This window comes from Cololabis saira, chromosome 10 (genome assembly GCF_033807715.1).
Source record: "Cololabis saira isolate AMF1-May2022 chromosome 10, fColSai1.1, whole genome shotgun sequence".
Classification (NCBI taxonomy): domain Eukaryota; kingdom Metazoa; phylum Chordata; class Actinopteri; order Beloniformes; family Belonidae; genus Cololabis; species Cololabis saira.
Window position 1 is genome coordinate 44,017,321 of NC_084596.1, and position 22,457 is coordinate 44,039,777.

The 22,457-nt window shown below is 43.0% G+C and overlaps 1 protein-coding gene across 4 annotated transcripts in view; it reads left to right on the forward strand.

Moving 5' to 3' along the window:
- The window catches only part of LOC133453117 (abl interactor 1-like), a 59,092-nt gene that overhangs the window by 28,963 nt on the left and 7,672 nt on the right, over positions 1 to 22,457 (forward strand). For 2 of the 4 annotated variants that reach the window (XM_061732991.1, XM_061732993.1), the window contains exons 3-8: positions 35 to 211; positions 10,137 to 10,151; positions 11,069 to 11,172; positions 12,921 to 13,061; positions 16,930 to 17,030; positions 18,051 to 18,266. In XM_061732991.1, coding sequence (XP_061588975.1) covers positions 35 to 211; positions 10,137 to 10,151; positions 11,069 to 11,172; positions 12,921 to 13,061; positions 16,930 to 17,030; positions 18,051 to 18,266 — 754 coding nt within the window. The remainder of the gene's footprint in view (positions 1 to 34; positions 212 to 10,136; positions 10,152 to 11,068; positions 11,173 to 12,920; positions 13,062 to 16,929; positions 17,031 to 18,050; positions 18,267 to 22,457) is intronic. The other 2 variants (XM_061732992.1, XM_061732995.1) reach the window with 1 other exon arrangement.

Sequence of the window (22,457 nt, forward strand, 5' to 3'; positions counted from 1 at the left end):
GAGTGTAGCCTCATCTGGCGTCTCCCTCCCTCAGACGGTGGACATCCATAAGGAAAAGGTGGCGCGTCGAGAAATCGGCATCCTGACCACGAATAAGAACACGTCCCGCACTCACAAGATCATCGCCCCGGGCAACATGGAGCGGCCGGTGCGCTACATCCGGAAACCCATCGACTACACCCTGCTGGACGACGTGGGCCACGGAGTCAAGGTAAGACGCTTCCGCTCATTCCATCACACTGTTTCAATCACTTTATTACCAATAAAGTCATCTTTATTGAAGGAATCAACACTAAATATCAGAAATGTTCATCTTTTTCTTTATATTTATTTATTTATTTATTTATTTTATTTTATTCTTTATTTCATCATCAGAAGAAGGGACACCAATTATGTTCAAGGACTCAAAACCGAGTACAATGACACCACCCACGACTCTTTATGTCAAACCATTCAAAAGTTATGGCAGAAAGTAGGAACTGTCAAATATGGACCAATCAGATGAAGGGGGGGCGCGCTTTTTGGCGCATAGCGTCGCCACGGTAACGCTTTTGACTGAGAAAAGTAATGCGCGTCGTCGCAGGATGGAGACGCACATTTTGATGTATAACACATCTGGGTGCACGTTACGGTTCGGGCCGCATTAACGGCCGAAGGAATGGTTGCGGCATGATACAGGTGTGTACCAATTTTCGTGCATGTACGTCAAACCGTATTGTCTGGCTTGAGGCACAAAGTTTTCTAGGGGGCGCTGTTGAGCCATTAGGCCACGCCCATTAATGCTAACCTTTAAATATCACATTTTTCGCCAGGCCTGGCTTGCGTGCAAAATTTGGTGACCTCCTTTCGACAGAAGAAAGAAAGAAATAATAAAAAAACAAAAACTCCTACAGATACAATAGGGCCTTCGCACTGTCAGTGCTCGGGCCCTAATTAATATAATAATAATAATAATAATAATAATAATAATAAAAAAAAAAAAATTTACGCAATTTAAAAAAAAAAAAAAAAAAAACAGCAGTGCGGAGTACCCGGCCTTCTTGGAGTCTCTGGGAGGAGTACTGGATAGTGCTCCAACTGGGGACTCCATTGTTCCACTTTCCAAAGTCATATTGTGTCTTATTTGATTTGAAGATGTTAAAAAAGAAGCTTTTAATGTCTTTTTTTTTTTTAACGTTTTTCCTGTTGCCACTAAAGGTCCTAATCCAGAACTTATTTATTGTGTGTGTTTGTTTGTGTGAGCAAGGAACAGACATCTTTGCCAACTGCTTCTTACACCATCTCATTCACTATTGAATCATAGAAAGAAAGAATCTTTCAACCCTCTTCCGGCTCATTCTTTCATTTTTTATCCCTTTTCCCCGTGATGCATCCTCTCCGCCCCCCTCTCTCTCTTCTTCTGTTTACAAGGCTGTGTGTGGTTGCTTGTGTGTGTGGTGCGTGCGTGCGTGCATGTGTGTGTGTGTGTGTGTGTGTGTGTGTGTGTGCGTGCGTGTGTGTGGATGCACAGTTATGTGGGTAATGTTTTTGCTCCGGCCTCTTGCATCCTTCACCCTCCCAGATCTGTCTCTGCTGAGATAGCGGCCGTCCGCTGATTTTCAAGCATCCTCTGATTCAAATTCACACGCCGGCGTTTCCTCCTCTGAGCTCTGGCTCCCGGAGAGATTTGGCCCCGGCCCCGCCGTGCAAATCAGGCATCATTCATGGGTGCTGGCAATGATGCATCTCTGCAGAAATCAATGCAGTTCCGTACAAGGAAATGGGCAGCAGGCCCCAAATATCAATGAAACAGCACGTTTCCTGCGTCTGCATATGGAGATCTTCAATAATCAAGTAAAAAAAAACACTTTTTGACGAGGTTTGTGTTGCAATCTTTGGGTTTTGCTCTGAAGATTCCCTGATTCCTGGTTAATTGTTTTCAAATCCGTTGTAGCTTATTTCTTCTGCATGTATGCAATCATCTGCATTTTTATGGATCTGTGCAGCAGGAATGCGTATCACATTCCACTCCCCCAACACTTTCTCTCAGGCACACATCTGTGAATAATTCAGAAGCTTTGATACTCACTGCAGCCACCGCCACACAGAAACACTGTTATGAGATGTATTTTGGTGCATGTGTGCAGGGCTGGGGATCCATTCAAATGTCAAGAATCGATTCCGATTCTTAACATTTAGAATCGATTATCACGTTTTGATCCGATTTGATTCGATTCCGATATAGACATATAAATATAGACAATTTATGCAATTATAACTGAAAACTTTAATGTTTTCATACCTTTAAACATATTTAAAGGCAAAAACATGGCACTAGTTATGCTCGTGTCCAACAAAACATTCCTTTTTGGGGCATAAACAAAAAAATACCAAAAGTTGTAATGTAATGATGAAAAAAAAAAAAAAAATCGATCTTTAGATATACTAATCGATTTTTAGGAATTAATATGAGAATCGATTTAGAATCAGAAAATCGATCTTTTCAACACAAGCCTAAAGGCCCTGACACACCAACCCAACTTCCCCCGCTCTCTGCCGACTGCTGTGTCGCCTGTGTCGCCTGTGTCGCCTGTGTCGCCTGTGTCGCCTGTGTCGCCTGTGTCGCCTGTGTCGCCTGTGTCGGGCTGTGTCGGGCTGTGTCGGGCTGTGTCGGGCTGTGTCGGGCTCACTAGACACACCGCAAATACGACACCCGGCGGCGAACTAGCACGTACGTTCTGCGCATGCGTGAGAGGTAATTCCCCTCCATACCAGCAGGCAGCGCTAGTCTGTATTCAGGGGCTCAAGGAGGAGGACAGCGCTTTTTTTTTTCAAAGCTTTATTGAGAAAACACAAGTGCAATACAAAACAGACAAACAAAACTCTGTGTAGAATTACCGCTGGCTGAAATAAATCATTTAGGAAGATAAATGTTGGTTTAATAGATGAAATCTAACAGTTGTAGCTACGCCTGTTAAGAAATTTGCTCCGAAAATTTCGGGATTCCTGCCTGCCGGCCCGGGAGCTGATTTATGGTTCCGCGTTAAATCGACGCAGAGCCTACGGCGTAGGGTACGGCGTACGGCGCGCGTCGCCGCGTAACCTACGCCGTAGGCTCTGCGTTGGTGTAACGCAGAACCATAAATCAGCCTTTATTCTGGTGAGGTTTGAAAAAGACAAGCGAGTGATTATATACATTCACTGAGTGAATATTATGAAAGTAAAACATTTATTTCTCGCTAGAAATGTAATCAAAACGCATTTTTATGCAGAAACTAACTCAAAATATTGATTTTATTCATAAGAAATGTCCGCCATGTTTTTTTTTTATTCAGTCCGCAAATGACGATGAAAAGCATTCTGTGAAATTCTGGGAACAGCCAATCACAGAGTGAGCTGTTTGACTGACGTCCCGACGCCGATTCAACACGTCAAATCTTCTGAAAAGCTGCCGACGGGAGGCCGACCTGTGGCAACGGGCGGGACACACCGGGGAAACTAGGCCGACAGACGCACCGACGCTCACCGACGGCCCGACGGCCGACAGTCGGCTTGGTGTGTCAGGGCCTTAAGTAACAACTAAGACAAAGTGGTGAATGATTCTTTCTGTACAGAGTCTCTCACCCTCTGCTTGTCATTGGCAGGTCTTGCTGTTCAGGTCATGTGACCTCCTACCTGCTCACACTGAGCAGCTGTCTGCAATTATCTATTTAACTGTCAATTGAGCTGTCTGACAAACATTTCACTTCTGTCCTGACGAAGGCCAGTTTGGCTGAAACGCGTAGACACGCTTTTAATAGATTAGCCATGCACCAATAAAGGCATTTTAATTAAGCTTACCCTCACGAGTGCCTCAGTTCTCTGTCTACAAAAAGTGGTGAATGAGTCTGAACATGCAGTACTGCTGATTTATTCATGACTGGCATCAGAACTGACTAATGACTTGTTTGATTGAGTTTCATAAACTGATTAAAAACTGACTATTAAAAAATGAATATAGTCAAATATTTATATAATACCTCCCTTTAGGCCCTACTCACAGAGGACGTCAATTAGCTCACAATTTCAAACTAAATTCCTGTTCATAAGCCTCACTTGAATGTGAAGGGTTTCATTCATCTTGAGAAGGATGTGAGGATAAATGTGAATGGCTCGTGATAAAGACTTAAATGTTCAAGGGAATCTAGCAGGAGGAATCAAGGCTGCAAGGATGGAGCTCTAATGAGTTGTTTCCTCCACACATCACGAACAGACTGTGTGGAGGTGTAAACATACAACAACAAAATCACAAACAAAAGCACACACATGTAAATCGATTTTCCGAAGAAAGAAAATAAACTGAAAACAGTTCTATCAGCATTCTGGGAGCTGATTGGTCCTTACAGCATCATTAGCTGCAATACTTGCTGTTGAATCTCAATATAATACTAGTAGTAATATGTGGCATAACTACAGTCATATAATTCATGCAACAGCTCAAAAAGGTTTTAATAACACTAACCCAAATTGATATCGGAATCGAATCGGAGTGAATCAGATCTTGATAATCGATTCTGAATCTTAAGAATTGGAATTGAATGGATTCTTGACATTTGACTCGATCCCCAGCACTAGTGTTACTCTAAGTTCAGGTCGGAGCTCAGATTTCTCACATTTAGACCTAGCTAAAACTTGAGTTTAATTTCCTGCTCAAAGCATTAGATGAATAAGTCACAGCCAGTTGCAACATTAAATAAAAAGCCCAGAAAGTAGAGTTTCTACAACTTGTTTTGCTCCCATAATACCAGTTGTTTTTTTTTTCCCCAATCCACACATTCACATCCCCCTCAGCAAAAGCACGTCCTTGTCCCAGAAACCTAGGTTTTAGAGGCAGACCTTGACCTCCAGGCAGACCTTGACCTCCAGAAGAAGCTCACAGAGGACCCAGTCCTCTACTGGGACACATTTGACAACATCATTCAGAAAAAAAACCCACTGAACTTGAACTCATCTTCCAACTAGTCGCCACCAGATAAGACATCCAGAAAATGAACGTGCAAGAAATTCCAGTTGGTCTGATTCCCACTTATCAGAACCAAAATCATCACACGAGTCCAGACTTCAAGATTAATTCTTCAAGTCAGACTCACTGCTCTCTGGAAAAAAACCCTGAAAACAACAAACAGGAAAGCAATCAAGTGATAACAGTGATGTCCCCTGACAGCACTGCTCCTCTCTGAATAATTCAGAGTAGAGGAAGCTCCAACTTCAGTCCAGTTCTGGATTACACACCAGTCCAGGTCTGGACCAATCACTGATCCATGTCTTTATCTTCCCAGTCTCTAACCTCATTATCTATGCAGGATTCTGAGTGGGTGGGGCTATGATAATGAGGCTCTGTGCTGATTGGCTGCCTGAATGACGCGATACACCACTACGAAAAAATGGAGGAAGCTCCGGCCGGTGGAGTTAGTTGTGGCCGTGGTTTCACGCATCAGAGGCCAACCGATGTAAATCACTCCGTCTTTACGTAACGACGGGAGCTGAATCTTATTGGCTCGTAGATCCACATCACACTGGGCGGATCATCCAGGCGGCTGTACAGACACTGCAGAATTTGGTTGCTTTCCTCCTTCTCTGAGTTGGCAGGCTGAGGGGAGACCACTTTATAAATGTTAAAGACAGAGAAAACCTGTTTTTCAGAATAGGTCGCCTTTAAATTAAATCCAATTTAAAATGAGTAAAAATGACCATGTAAACACCTAATTCCAAATGAAAATGGCCATTCTGAATTAAACTTAATTCCGAAGTAAGTGGCTGGTTTATTCTGATTTTAAATCTGAATAGAATAATTCTGTGATCATGTATACACTCATTCTACTTTAAATTAATTCCGGTCTTTCTTTCTGCTCGTTCTCTCGCCCGTCTGTCTCCATGACGCTTATATTCCGTGTTGGGCTGGTTTTCCAAACAAAGTTTCAAGATGCAGCACGCAGTAAACACTGGTCAAGAGCAGAAACATTTATTTAATAAATATCTTGGAGTTATCTCCCTCCTCCACAGCACATGAAAGAAAATCATCAACATGATGTTGTCGTGCTGCTGCTTCAAAAATAAAATCAAAACAAATCCAAAAAGGATGCTAATAATGTGTTCCTCCATGTTGTTGCTAATCGAGTAAGTTAGTTTTTCTTCCGGTAGTTTAACTTCCGGTCCGCCCCCCTATCCAATCAGAACCTTCCCAACCCCCAGACCTGAAGGAATTGGATAAAGCTGATCAAAAGCGTTTTCCATGTAAACCTCTATTTGGAATGACTATTTCCATATAAACTCGGAGGAAAAAGGTTTAATTCGGAATTATTTAATTCGGAATAATGAATTCTGAATTAAAAAACATCATGTAACCGTGGCCACTGTGTCATTAAGCAAGTAATAAATTATCTTACAATGTATGTAACATTATAATTGCATAAAGTACAAAACTGGTGGAAGGAACACGTTGTATATCCCTGTTTATATCAGAGGACGTGGCGTTGACATGATATCCAGCTCATATCCACAATATCTTCTGCCAAGTCCCATCCCATTTCCTTTTTTTTTTTTTTTTTTTTTTTTTTTTTTTTTTTTTTTTTCTACCTTGTCTGCACACATATTATTGATTGATACCATGACGGTAGAAACCAAAAGTGTATATATGTGCATTATTACTATATGTAATATATACATATATATACGCACACATATGCGTACACATACATAAATATACACATACAAACCCAGTGTTTTTTTTTTTTTTTTTTTTTTTTTTTTTTTGGGGGGGGGGGGGGGGGGGGGTGGGGGGGGGGTGGTGACGACATCCACTGCCAATCCAGGAAGCAGGAACACACGGAGACACACGTCAAGCACTGGAAATCTGCAACAAAAAAACCACAAACAAAGCACGAAACCGGCACGGAGCCATCCAAAACACGAACAGCAATCGACCTAAATCTTGAGATCTGATCGCAGTCTGAGCTAGGCTATCGCTAACGCTACCTCTACCTAAACCCAAAAACTAGAGAGCCAGCATGCAGGTGAACAAGCCAGTGTGTATGTCTATGTGTGTGTGTGTGTATGTATATGATCATGCATGTGTGTGTGTGTGTGTGTGTGTGTGTGTGTGTGTGTGTGTGTATGCGTGTGACTAAATTACTATATGTGTGTGTGTGTGTGTGTGTGTGTGTGTGTGTGTGTGTGTGTGTGTGTGTGTGTGTGTGTGTGTGTGTGTGTGTGTGTGTGTGTGTGTGTGTGTAATAAACCAAACAAAGCTCCACCTGAAGTGTATCTATTGTGGGGGAGGGGGGGGAGCAACCCCGCCACCCGTGAGACCAGAGGCCGACAAGGAAGAGCCCGGAACCCAGGCCACCGGCAACCCCACAGAGGGGAGAAGTAGGAGGGAGGCAACCCACCGCCTGCGAGGCCCCCCCCCCCCACCCGGCGGCGGCCGAGGGGGCCCGCGGGCGGGGCCCCCACGGCGCGGAAAGAAGCAGCCAGGGACCCCGCGGCGGCGGACCGCGACCCAGGCAATCCCCGGCCACCCGGTCCGGGCCGGACACGCGGCCAGGAGGCCCTCACCCTTCAGGCCAGCGACCCCCACCCGGCAGGGGGCCAGCCCGCCCGGAGAGACAGAGCCGCCCCGGCCGCCGACGCGGGCAGGCGCACCCGTCCCCCACGAAAGTGGCCCTCCAAGACCAGAGGGGCGCCCCGCCGTAGAGGCAGCGGGGGGGACCGGAGACAGGCCCGGAGAGAGGGAACCCCCCAACAAGGCGACACCCGCGCAGGCCCGACAACGGAGGGCCCCAGACCCAGGCATCCCATTCATTCATCCATTCACCTATCCGATACCTATACTAATAATAATATAATATACTATACATAATAATAATAATAATACTAATAATAATACTAATAATAATAATAATAATAACCATCTTTGTATAATATAATATATCCCATTTCCTAATTTCAGCAGAAGGCTCTCCTAACCCTTAAAATCTAGCCCTAAACCTTTTTTTTTTTAAAGTTGACATAATTTCCTGTGGGTTAAATGAAATGTGGGTGACATATTTCTCCCTGTTCACGGTGATGTCAAAACACATCTGTCCAGCGGACCACAAACACACCACGTTGTAACGTTTTCCAGAGATTTACATTCAAGTTGGATCATTATTTTTTTACATCAGTTTGTTGACTCTGCTCTGAATCAGCATACTTTGCATGAACAGAATTTTACTAAACGCAATCGCTTCAATCCAAAAGAGACAGTCCTCACTATTTGTCTGCCACAGGAGCAAAAATGATAAATGCATGATGATCTCGTGCTGAGGAATTTCCCCAGTGTTGTGCTTATTTTATGACATTGTGCACATCCCTGGACTGGTTGTTGGTCTGGTGTTTTGTCATATTTCTTGCATTTATTAATCGACATATAATTCAGTTTAGAAATTAAGTACATCTGTGGATGGACAGAAACATTTACACGGAAGTCTTAAAGGACAGATAAACAGTACAGGATCAGATTGCACTAATCATACAGAACTGCGAGATGATTGATGAGATGAAAATTAAATCAATAATCCAAGGCGTTTGATCCTTTTTTTTATGTTTTCTCATGATAAAATATAACTAAAGCCACACTAAAGTTCAGCTGAAGGTGTAGATCAAGACCACCTCTTTTTGGAGGTGCAGGTACAGTCTTCACTCAGCGTGAAGCCAAACAAAAGTCGGGGGGATGGAGACATTGGTGTAGACACCTGTCACTCATACATGTCTGACTAATGGGGAAGTATCCGCCCACTGCGGGATGTTTGTGTCAAAATGATTCAATCAAAAAAAAAAAAGATTTCAAAACTTTTTTCACTTCAATCAAAAAAAATCACTTCAAATTGAAAAAAATATTTTAAATCCAAAAAAAACTGTTCAAATGCAATTTTTTGGGTCTCAAATATTTTTTTTTACTTTTTGCAAAAGTTTTTTTTTTTATTGATTTTCTTTTCTTGAAAATATTTTTGTCTTTTTGAAGCAACTTCTTTTTTGATTAAATGATAACATTTCCAATCGAAGAAAAACTGTTTTTCAAAAGCATTTTTTTGAGTCTCAAATATTTGTTTGCATTCAAACACTTTTTTCTTTCATTGAATTTTTTTTTTTGATTGAAGTGAATTTTTATTTAATTGAAAATATATTTTTTGATTGAAGCAATCTTTTTTTTGATTGAATAATTAAGACACAAATCTACCTCCATAAACAGTAACACAAAAGCCTACAGGTGAAAGCATGCTCATCTGCGGAAGAGTATTAGGGCCAGGCAGGAGAAAAATAAAAACAATATTTTAGAGGAGGAAGATTTTTTTTCATTCTGCACTTTGAGAAAAAAATTTAAATGTCGATTAAAAAAGTCGAAATGTCGAGATTAATGTTGAAGTACAATTTCGAGAAAAAAGTCAAAATGTTGAGAGAAAAAAGTCCAAATTTTGTGAATAAAGTTGAAATGTTGAAAGAAAAAATACCAAATTTCGACTTTATTCACAAAATTTCGACTTTTTTCTCGACATTTCGACTTTTTTCTCGAAGTGCACAATAAAAAAAAAATCTTCCCCTCTCAAATATTTTTTCTCCTGCATGACCCTAATACTCTTCCGTAGACTGCGAGAAGTGCACATGTAACAGCAGCAGGGAATGTATTCCTCTGCGATATTGCATTCTATATTTAATTATCCTTATCGTCACATGACCTGCGTTTTCGTTGTGTCTCGTTTTCCTCAGGTGATAAAGGTTCGTTGACGACGATATTTAGTCATACTTTTCGTTGATGAAAGCAAGATCTTTGGGGGGTTTCTTTGTCTCCGACCGTGCGGTCAGGCTTTGCCGTTGATGTTGGGCCTTTCTTTGTTTTCACACTTGGCTCTGACCCAACGACATATGTTTTGATACCGTGTTGAGACTGTCCAGTTCAAGCTTCTCTGATTTTCATGCTGATCTGTTTCTGTTACTGTTTACTTCATTGTTCTCTTTCATCCCTTCCCTATAACGGATGCCGTATTCATGCATGACGTCTAAAATTCACTGAAAAAGGAAGTCACACTTTGTAACCCTTAACCAACATGAATGTCTTCTCTTTTCTTTCTGCTTGCTCTCAGTGGCTTAAGGCCAAGGTAAGAGGTGGTTGCATTTCTTCCTTTTTCCTTTTTTTTTTTCCAGTGTTACCAGACAGTTTCAGTATGAAGGGGTCCATAAAGCCATTATGACCATTTTTCATTTTTTTTTTTTTAAATGCACAACAATTTAAAAATGTGGGTTTTTCCTCATTTGATTTCATGAGAATCTCCTTTATGGCAGTTGAGCAAGTCAGGACTGCAAGATAACATGTTTTTAAATATTTATTATTTAATATACACTGCAAAAACTCAAAATCTTAACAAGAATATTTGTCTTATTTCTAGTTAGAATCTAAAAAAAAATCTCATTACACTCAAAACAAGAGTCATCACTGGAAAAAAACAACAATTTTCACCTGTTTCAAGTAGATTTTCACTTAAAATAAGTAGAAAATCTGCCAGTGGAACACATTTTTTTGCTTGTAATAAGAAGATAAATCTTGTCCCACTGGCAGATTTTCCTACCTATTTCAAGTGAAAATTTACTTGAAACAGGTGAAAATTGCTAAATAACAAGTTATTTTTCTGGTGATGACTCTTGTTTTAAGTGTAATGAGATTTTTTGACTAAAAATGAGACATTTTAACTAGAAATAAGACAAATATTCCTGGTAAGATTTTGAGTTTTTGCAGTGTATTACATATTCAGGTAAACAACTGCCTATAGTTGAGCTTTTTTACCTTCTTCCACCTTGTGTACACCATAAGGTCAGAGTAATGGAATTTAAGGGGCAGTAGGTGCCTCCTGAATCCAATATTTATTCATTTTTAATGTTGCTCAGTCAAAGATGTAAAAGTTCAACTTTTTAGCCTCACTTTGAATGACTCCCCAGCTCCAGTATTTGGTGCCAAAACGTTGCAGTTGGCAGATCAGATTACACAAATGCTGCATCTGAACTGTGTTTGTTTCTCCAGCAACATGGGAACAATGCAGCGGGACGCGGGGGGACGCTGTCCAGGACCAACCCCCCGTCCCAGAAACCCCCCAGCCCCCCCATGGCCGGCCGGGGCACGCTCGGGTAATCACTGCTCTTTTTAATTCATTTGATTTCATTTCTTTATTAATAGCTCTGCTACGGAATAGTATTAGGGCCAGGTGGGGAAAAATAAAAACAATATTTTAGAGGAGTACGTTTTTTTTTTCATTATGCACTTCGAGAAAAAAGTCGAAATGTTGAGAAAAAAGGCGAAATTTTGACTTTATTCACAAAATTTCGACTTTATTCTCAAAGTGCACAATAAAAAAAAATCTTCCCCTCAAATATTTTTTCTCCTGCATGGCCCTAATACTCTTCCGTACTAACGTAAAAAATAAACAACCTTTGTACAGTTCCCTCACCCTTCTTAAAGCAGCACTACGTAACTTTTCCACCATAATCTCATATTTCATCATCATCATTGTGATGGTACATCAACTTCCAACAGGTTTAATGAACCTCTGTCATGGTCTGGGGGGTCTGTATCACCTTCACTGGCACTATGTAACTTTGAGGAGCATGGTAGGAACCCTTCCACACTAAAAAACTACACATTTTTACGGCTTTGACTGCTTTACGGCATACGTCACTTCCCCCTCCTTATCGATTCGTAGTTGAGACGAAAATGGGCGGGGCGTGGAGCGCAGCTCCGCAGAAGCTGGTAACCCGTTGCTGCGTTATGGCTGCAGCAGCTCCACACAACAGACGTGGGGAAAAGATCAATAATGGTTTAACTTTTCACCGCTTTCCTGCTCGGAGGCAGAACCTCGGAGGCCAAGTATCTGATATAACAGAGTAAAAGAGTAAAAGAGTCGTCGGCTCGCTTGGATCGCGGCTGTAACGAGTCCGACCAAACATAACGTTCCTCAGTAAACAAACAAACACTCACACAGACGGGCGTCGGATCAAAACACGGGTTTATTAAACCACAAACACAAAGACCGGGGTCGGGTTATTCAAAGTTTTATTCCTCGCTTCTCCAGCTAAACGCAGTTGCTGGCTAGCTCTCTGCGGTGCGATTAACCCCAATCTTCAGATAAAACTAGTTTGTTGAGGAAAAAATATTAACTCTATTTGTAGCTGCAGAGGAAAAAAATAATCTCACGAGGAAAACAAAAATATTGCTCACGCTTCGGAGGCTCTTAACCATAATATAGCAGTCAAAAGAAGAAAGAAAAGAGAAGTAAGAGGGATACAAAACATGTACTGTATGTTGTACTATTATACACATTTATTGAAACACATGGCGAGTCAAACATTTACCAAAGCAGCTGCCAAACACTCCTAAACAAGGTAGCCGGAGACGGTGGTTCTGCAGAACTGCGGCAGTAAATCCTTCTAAAGAGTGGCGCTCCGACGAGGAGATCCATTCTTTAGTAGGGATTTCATATGGATCCAGACCGTTAATAATCATTATTTTCTCCATATCCTGCTCCCTGGCTTCCTTGTTTAAGTTATCCCGGTAAATTCCAGTTCCTTTCCAGCAGTTTAACATCTTTTTTTTTTGCGTTTCCGTCTGTTCACTTGGTGAAACAGAAAAGTAGTTTTGAAAGTCTTCTCTCATCAAAACAAATGCACGCGACGGGACAGGAGTTTTCCGGCCGCACGCGCTGGTGCTCATGGGAAATGTAGTGTTCTTTCTGGTAATGCACTACCGCTTTTGTCCAAAGGAGCCGCCAAACTCAACAAAAGCTGAAAGTTACGTTGTGCTGCTTTAAAAAGGTTTCTATATCCAGTTTCTAGGCTGACTTACAAACTGCAGATTAATAGATTTCTGTGTTTCCCTCCAGGCGTAACACTCCCTACAAGACCCTGGAGCCGGTGAAGCCCCCGGTGGTTCCTAACGACTACATGACGAGCCCGGGCCGGCTCAGCGGCCAGCACAGCCCTGCACGCACCGCCTCGCTCAGCCAGAGGCCCCGCACACACAGGTACAAACACACACCACCTCAGCCAGAGGCCCCGCACACACAGGTAGAAACACACACCTCGCTCAGCCAGAGGCCCCGCACACACAGGTACAAACACACACCACCTCACTCAGCCAGAGGCCCCGCACACACAGGTAGAAACACGCACCGCCTCAGCCAGAGGCCCCGCACACACAGGTACAAACACACACCACCTCAGCCAGAGGCCCCGCACACACAGGTACAAACACACCTCGCTCAGCCAGAGACCCCGCACACACAGGTACAAACACACACCACCTCAGCCAGAGGCCCCGCACACACAGGTACAAACACACACCGCCTCAGCCAGAGGCCCCGCACACACAGGTACAAACACACCTCACTCAGCCAGAGGCCCCGCACACACAGGTACAAACACACACCACCTCAGCCAGAGGCCCCGCACACACAGGTACAAACACACACACCACCTCAGCCAGAGGCCCCGCACACACAGGTACAAACACACACCACCTCAGCCAGAGACCCCGCACACACAGGTACAAACACACACACCTCACTCAGCCAGAGGCCCCGCACACACAGGTACAAACACACACCACCTCTCAGCCAGAGGCCCCGCACACACAGGTACAAACACACACACCTCACTCAGCCAGAGGCCCCGCACACACAGGTACAAACACACACACCTCACTCAGCCAGAGGCCCCGCACACACAGGTACAAACACACACACACTCAGCCAGAGGCCCCGCACACACAGGTAGAAACACACACCACCTCAGCCAGAGGCCCCGCACACACAGGTAGAAACACACACCGCCTCAGCCAGAGGCCCCGCACACACAGGTACAAACACACACCACCTCAGCCAGAGGCCCCGCACACACAGGTAGAAACACACACACCTCACTCAGCCAGAGGCCCCGCACACACAGGTACAAACACACACCTCGCTCAGCCAGAGGCCCCGCACACACAGGTACAAACACACACCTCGCTCAGCCAGAGGCCCCGCACACACAGGTACAAACACACACCGCCTCGCTCAGCCAGAGGCCCCGCACACACAGGTACAAACACACACCTCGCTCAGCCAGAGGCCCCGCACACACAGGTAGAAACACACACCACCTCAGCCAGAGGCCCCGCACACACAGGTAGAAACACACACCACCTCAGCCAGAGGCCCCGCACACACAGGTACAAACACACACACCACCTCAGCCAGAGGCCCCGCACACACAGGTACAAACACACACCACCTCAGCCAGAGACCCCGCACACACAGGTACAAACACACACACCTCACTCAGCCAGAGGCCCCGCACACACAGGTACAAACACACACCACCTCTCAGCCAGAGGCCCCGCACACACAGGTACAAACACACACACCACCTCAGCCAGAGGCCCCGCACACACAGGTACAAACACACACCACCTCAGCCAGAGGCCCCGCACACACAGGTACAAACACACACACCACCTCAGCCAGAGGCCCCGCACACACAGGTACAAACACACACCACCTCAGCCAGAGGCCCCGCACACACAGGTACAAACACACACCACCTCAGCCAGAGGCCCCGCACACACAGGTAGAAACACACACCACCTCAGCCAGAGACCCCGCACACACAGGTAGAAACACACACCACCTCAGCCAGAGGCCCCGCACACACAGGTACAAACACACACACCACCTCAGCCAGAGGCCCCGCACACACAGGTACAAACACACACCACCTCAGCCAGAGGCCCCGCACACACAGGTAGAAACACACACCACCTCAGCCAGAGACCCCGCACACACAGGTACAAACACACACACCTCACTCAGCCAGAGGCCCCGCACACACAGGTACAAACACACACCACCTCAGCCAGAGGCCCCGCACACACAGGTACAAACACACACCACCTCAGCCAGAGGCCCCGCACACACAGGTACAAACACACACCTCACTCAGCCAGAGGCCCCGCACACACAGGTACAAACACACACCTCACTCAGCCAGAGGCCCCGCACACACAGGTAGAAACACACACACCTCACTCATCCAGAGGCCCCGCACACACAGGTAGAAACACACACACCTCACTCATCCAGAGACCCCGCACACACAGGTAGAGAACATTCACTCTGCTTCTCACCAAAATCAACAGGATTGGAAAATAAATCTGCTGGTTTGGCATTTTAGGTCTGCAACGGATTGATACAATTTAGTGCTTGTAAGAATGCGTAGACAAAATAGTTATTTTAAGTATTAAGTATTACGGCCATGCAGGAGAAAAAATATTTGAGGAGGGAAGATTTTTTTATTGTGCACTAAGAGAAAAAAGTCAAAATGTTGAGATTAATGTTAAAATACAATTTCAAGAATAAAGTCGAAATTTCGTGAATAAAGTCAAAATTTCGCCTTTTTTCTCAACACAGTTTGGCAGACTGTGCAATTATTGTATTTGATGGTTATTTCCGTGTATGAAACAGACAGATTTCTCTATAATTTCACTGTGGTCGTTGGAGGTACTGCACATTCCCAATCTCCATCCACAAGCGAAATAAATAAATAAAAAATAAGATAACAAGAAAAAAAAGCCAGAAAAAAAAACGTTATTCACTGAGTTGTTGCCAGACAACGAGCTCAGCAGCCGGATCAGGTTCAACCACCACTTTCTAGAACATGTTCCACTTTTCAACAGTTCATCAACTAATTTAATTTTTTCTGTTTATTCATTCTCAAACTCCACTTAAGACATATTGTATTCTTTTGGGGAGAAATACAGTTTTATTTGATAAAACTAAAAGAAAAACTAACTTTTTCAATGACAGGCGTATGGGCAGAAATATGTGCCACTAGAAACTGAATTTGCATAATTTATATTTTAATTTGAATTGCTCAACTTGAATAATTGCATTAAAAAAATGAATCTGAATCACATAATTATTAAAGCAGTGTTTTAATAGGAAAATAAGGAAAATAAAAATAATATTTTAGAGGAGGAAGATTTCTTTTTCATTATGCACTTCAAGAAAAAAAGTCGAAATGTCGAGAAAAAAGTTGAAATGTCGAGAAAAAAGTCGAAATGTCGAGAAAAAAGTCGAAATGTCGAGAAAAAAGTCAAAATGTCGAGAAAAAAGTTGAAATGTCAAGAAAAAATTCGAAATGTCGAGAAAAAAAGGGGAAATTTCGACTTTATTCACGAAAGTTCAACTTTTTTCTCGAAATTGTATTTCAACATTAATCTCGACATTTAGACTTTTTTCTCGAATTGCACTCATACTCTTCCGTACTTTTCCTACTTTTCCTTTTTGTTTTTCAAGTGCTCTATAAATAAAGTTGACTTAATTGAGTTGAGGCTAAATATCTCTATCACTCCTGCTGGATGACTGTGGTTTAGGTGATAGGAGACTGACTCATAAAGGCTAAAAATGCCTTCAGTTTTGTAATGAAATGGAAAAAATATATATATACAATGTAAATATATATATCAAATAATAATATTATGCCAAAATTAGATTTTTATTTAATTTTTATTTGAGGGTCCGGTTCCCAAGGTGACTGTCCGGTAAAAGCTGGCGCTCTGACAAACATATTTGGTGACCACTGACATAGGTAGTGTGGTGAAGAAACCAAAGAGCAAGAGAACGATCAGAGATGAGCATGACAAAGGTAACGTTGATTCCTGCAGTGAGAACACTGAGATTTTGACATCTTTTCCATGCACGCTTTGACACGGTTCACGGCTCACAGAGCTGTGAGGGTGTTGCCACGGTGACGGGAGAAGTATTATTAGAGGAAGACATATGAGAGAGTATTTTGTATAGGATGTGATGAAGTTTGTGTGATGAGCTAAGACTGGTTGTGCTGTGTGTGCAGTGGCAGCAGTGGAGGGAGTGGAGGGAGGGAGAACAGTGGAGGCAGCGGAGCTGGCATCCCTCTGGCCGTCCCCACCCCGTCTCCTCCCAGCCTGGGACAAGGTGAGTCCTGCCAGCCGTCATCTGCTGCTGCTCTCTGGCTTCAAGGATTCCAGGCTGGCAGACGCTGGAACAGCTGCAGCTCTTTTTTTTTTTTAACTTTATTAAAATACCAATGACAATTAAAGCTGCAAGCAGCGATGAACGGGCCCTCGCGCGTGCAATTTTCACCAATAAAGGTCAAGGACTCAAAACCGAGTCCGATGACACCACCATGACTCTTTATGTGAAACCATTCAAAAGTTATGGCAGAAAATAGGAGCTATCAAATATGGACCAATCAGATGAAGGGGGGCGCGCTTTTTGGCATCTATCGTCGCCACGGTAACGCTTTTGACTGAAAAAAGTAATGCCCATCGTCGCGGAATCGAAACGCATATTTTGATGTATAACACACCTGGGTGCACGTTACGGTTCGGGCGAAGAAGCGGCTGAAGAAAGGGCATAAATTGCGCCAAAATTGCACGATTAATTCAAAATGGCCGACTTCCTGTTGGGTTTCGGCCATGGTGCCAAGAGACTTTTCTTTAAGTTGCGACATGATACAGGTGTGTACCGATTTTCGTGCATGTACATGTGCACGTATCGTGGGGCTTGAGGCACAAAGTTTTCTAGAGGGCGCTGTTGAGCCATTAGGCCACGCCCATTAATGCAAACTATTAAATATCACATTTTTCACCAGGCCTGGCTTGTGAACAAAAATTGGTGACTTTTGGGGCACGTTTAGGGGGAAAAAAGGCCCTCCTTTCGTCGAAAAATAAAAACGAGGAAAAAAAATAAAAAATTCCTACAGATACAATAGGGCCTTCGCACCTTATTTTCAAGTGAAAATTTACTTGAAACAGGTGAAAATTGTCAAATAACAAGTTATTTTTCTGGTTGTTTTAAGTGTAATGAGATTTTCTGGACTAAAAATGAGACATTTTAACTAGAAATAAGACAAATATTCCTGGTAAGATTTTGAGTTTTTGCAGTGTAAGGTTTGCAGATGTTACAGCTCACCTTCTCCGTCCTCTCCAACAGTGCCGGCTTCCTCGGCCTCCGTGCCCCAGGGCCCCGGCTTGGGTCCAATCCCCATGTCCCAGTTCGGCACCATCTCCCGCCAGATCTCCCGCCACAACTCCTCCACCACCTCCTCCGCCTCCATGGTGTCGGCCACGGGCACCTACCGCCGCGCGCCCTCCGTCTCCTCCCAGCAGCCCCACATCAACGGGGGCCCGGCCTTCCAGCAGAACTCAGGTGAGACCTCACGGGATTTTACTGGAAGCAGGAAACTGAAGAGTTTTAAAGTTTGGTTTTATTGTACGGAAATATAGTCATCTTCCTCCCCATCTCGGTCTCGGAAATATTCTTCATTTTTTAATGTAACGAGCTTCTCATGTTAAATATTACATACAGAAAATTACACACAAAGCAGAATGAGTAAAGATGGTGCTGTAGATTATATAAATTTATACCACGGTCTGTGTGAATACTCGATTCTGATTGGCTGGCAGAAAACAAGAAAATCTGGAAATTATCTTGTTGCATGTAGTAGATTCAAATGCTGACAGATGTTCATAATTCCTGTCTCTCCAGCTTTTGAAGCTACATTCAAGTTATGATTCAAATAATTTCGAACCTGAAGGTATCCGTAGAAATTATTTCTTTCCAGGCCATGTTTTTTTTGTAAGGAGTTGAAGCTCTGGAATATCCCCTTGTGAACAAATGAGCAGTAGTTAGTTAGGCCTTTTGCAATCTAAATTTTAAACCTCGAGGACAGATTAATTTTAACTACGTAAACCAGGGTTGTTGCAATCTTTGCACCTCAGCACTCTCATGCAGTGTTTCATTACCTCTCATTAATAACTCTAATTGAGTTATCACATTCAAGCTTGCAGTCAGGCCGGCCAGCGGGAATAGGCCTGTGTTGAAAAAAATAGATTTTCCAAGGCCAACACATGGTCAAAGTTCCGGGGGCCGACAGTTTGGGGGGCCGTCGTCGAGACCGGACCGACCGGCGAGACAGTTCGGGGGATCAAATCTTGATAATCGATTCTGAATCGGAATCGAATCGATTCTTGACAGTTGAATCGATCCCCAGCCCTAGGCAGGATGCATTTCAGACCCCGTCCACACGTAGCCGGGTATTTTTAAAAACGAATATTTCCCTCCTCCGTTTATAAAAAAATTTGCATCCACACGTAACCGAAGATCTGCGTTTTCGACCACTTCATAAGCATTCTAACCTGTAGATCATCTGCACCTCCGCGGCTCCGCGTCTCTGCGGGCTCTGCGTCTCTGCGGGCTCTGCGGGCTCCGCGTCTCTGCGGGCTCCGCGGCTCTGCGTCTCTGCGGGCTCTGCGGGCTCTGCGGAGCCGCGGGCCCTACACCTAGGGTGCGCGTCGCCGCGTACCCTACGGTGTAGGGTACGGCGGAGCCTCTGTGTGTGTAACGCAGTAAGTGGTGGTCAAGAGCAGAGACCATTTATTTAATAAATAGCTTGGAGAACAGATGCTGGATCATCTGTAGTAAACAAAAGGCGCACGTCAGAGCAGATTTGTTGTTGTTTTGGCGCATAATGTGACGTTCGAAAACGCAAATCTCCGGTTATGTGTGTCCACACGCATCTACATAAACAGAGTTTTCAAAAATCTTCACTTTGCCCGGAGTTTTTTTAAACCTTCGTTTATTTGCGTTTTCGTGTGGATGACAGGTCAAAACGGAGGAAAATATCTCCGGTTTAGCAGATATCCGCAGATATCCGGCTACGTGTGGACGGGGTCTCAGCCTCTCTGCGAGGGGAAGTCCAAGACATATGCATAACGTCTGTCAGATGAGGAGAATTTATCCTGGCAGGCGTGACTCTGATTCATTCTCCTCTAATGGCTCCCATCTTAAGGGACAAGCCTCTTTTTTTGCGCAAACTGGCCTGAGATCAGACAATTAACAGTCGTTCTAAACTGGTGTACCACCTGTCCTCTGGGGCGTGCTCTCCGTTGCGGGACTAAAAGTGATGCTTCAATTCAATTCAATGTTATTTATATAGCGTCTATTACAACAGAGGTTTTCTCTAGGATCTTTCCAGAGACCAGAAAATGACCCCTGAGCAATTATTACATAAACAATGGCAGGTAAAAACTGTGGCAAGAAAGTGGCAAGAGAAACTCCCCTTTATTCAGGAAGAAACCTGGACCAGGACCTGGATCATAAGGGGGGACCCTCCTGCCGGAGGCCAGACTGGGCAAAGTAGGAAAAGAGAGAACAGACAGAGAGGACAAAAATGATGGCTATGAGATACTTATAATGAATAGAAAATGGAAGAGGAGAAGAGAAGAAGGGTGAGAGGCACCGCCCAGTGGATGATGTCGGTGCCCCCCTGCAGCAGAGGCATAGCAGCATATCTACCACCAAGCTATATTTGAGACTAACTATCTATAGTTCTATAGCTGCAACTATGACTACTGACTCTAACACTGTAGACTTTACACTAACTAGAGGTTTACTAACACTAACTAGAGGTTTATTAACACTAACTAGAGGTTTACTAACAGTAACTAGAGGTTTACTAACACTAACTAGAGGTTTATTAACACTAACTAGAGGTTTACTAACACTAACTAGAGGTTTACTAACACTAACTAGAGGTTTACCAACACTAACTAGAGGTTTACTAAACACTAACTAGAGGTACTAACACTAACTAGAGGTTTACTAACACTGAGTAGAGGTTTACTAAACACTAACTAGAGGTTTACTAACACTAACTAGAGGCTAACACTAACTAGAGGTTTACTAACACTAACTAGAGGTTTACTAAACACTAACTAGAGGTTTACTAACACTAACTAGAGGCTAACACCAGCTAGAGGTTTACTAACACTAACTAGAGGTTTACTAAACACTAACTAGAGGTTTACTAACACTAACTAGAGGCTAACACTAACTAGAGGTTTACTAACACTAACTAGAGGTTTACTAAACACTAACTAGAGGTTTACTAACACTAACTAGAGGTTTACTAACACTAACTAGAGGTACTAACACTAACTAGAGGTTTACTAACACTAACTAGAGGTTTACCAACACTAACTAGAGGTTTACTAAACACTAACTAGAGGTACTAACACTAACTAGAGGTTTACTAACACTGAGTAGAGGTTTACTAACACTAACTAGAGGTTTACTAAACACTAACTAGAGGTTTACTAACACTAACTAGAGGCTAACACTAACTAGAGGTTTACTAACACTAACTAGAGGTTTACTAAACACTAACTAGAGGTTTACTAAACACTACCTAGAGGTTTACTAACACTAACTAGAGGTTTACTAAACACTAACTAGCGGTTTACTAACACTAACTAGAGGTTTACTAACACTAACTACAGGTTTACTAACACTAACTAGAGGTTTACTAAACACTAACTAGAGGTTTACTAAACACTAACTAGAGGTTTATTAAACACTAACTAGAGGTTTACTAACACTAACTAGAGGTTTACTAAACACTAACTAGAGGTTTACTAACACTAACTAGAGGTTTACTAACACTAACTAGAGGTTAAACACTAACTAGAGGTTTACTAACACTAACTAGAGGTTAAACACTAACTAGAGGTTAAACACTAACTAGAGGTTTACTAAACACTAACTAGAGGTTTACTAAACACTAACTAGAGGTTTACTAACACTAACTAGAGGTTAAACACTAACTAGAGGTTTACTAACACTAACTAGAGGTTTACTAACACTAACTAGAGGTTTACTAAACACTAACTAGAGGTTTACTAACACTAACTAGAGGTTTACTAAACACTAACTAGAGGTTTACTAACACTAACTAGAGGTTTACTAACACTAACTAGAGGTTTACTAAACACTAACTAGAGGTTTACTAACACTAACTAGAGGTTTACTAAACACTAACTAGAGGTTTACTAACACTAACTAGAGGTTTACTAACACTAACTAGAGGTTAAACACTAACTAGAGGTTTACTAACACTAACTAGAGGTTTACTAACACTAACTAGAGGTTTACTAAACACTAACTAGAGGTTTACTAAACACTAACTAGAGGTTTACTAACACTAACTAGAGGTTTACTAACACTAACTAGAGGTTTACTAAACACTAACTAGAGGTTTACTAACACTAACTAGAGGTTAAACACTAACTAGAGGTTTACTAACACTAACTAGAGGTTTACTAACACTAACTAGAGGTATACTAACACTAACTAGAGGTTTACTAAACACTAACTAGAGGTTTACTAACACTAACTAGAGGTTAAACACTAACTAGAGGTTTACTAACACTAACTAGAGGTTTACTAACACTAACTAGAGGTTTACTAAACACTAACTAGAGGTTTACTAAACACTAACTAGAGGTTTACTAACACTAACTAGAGGTTTACTAACACTAACTAGAGGTTTACTAACACTAA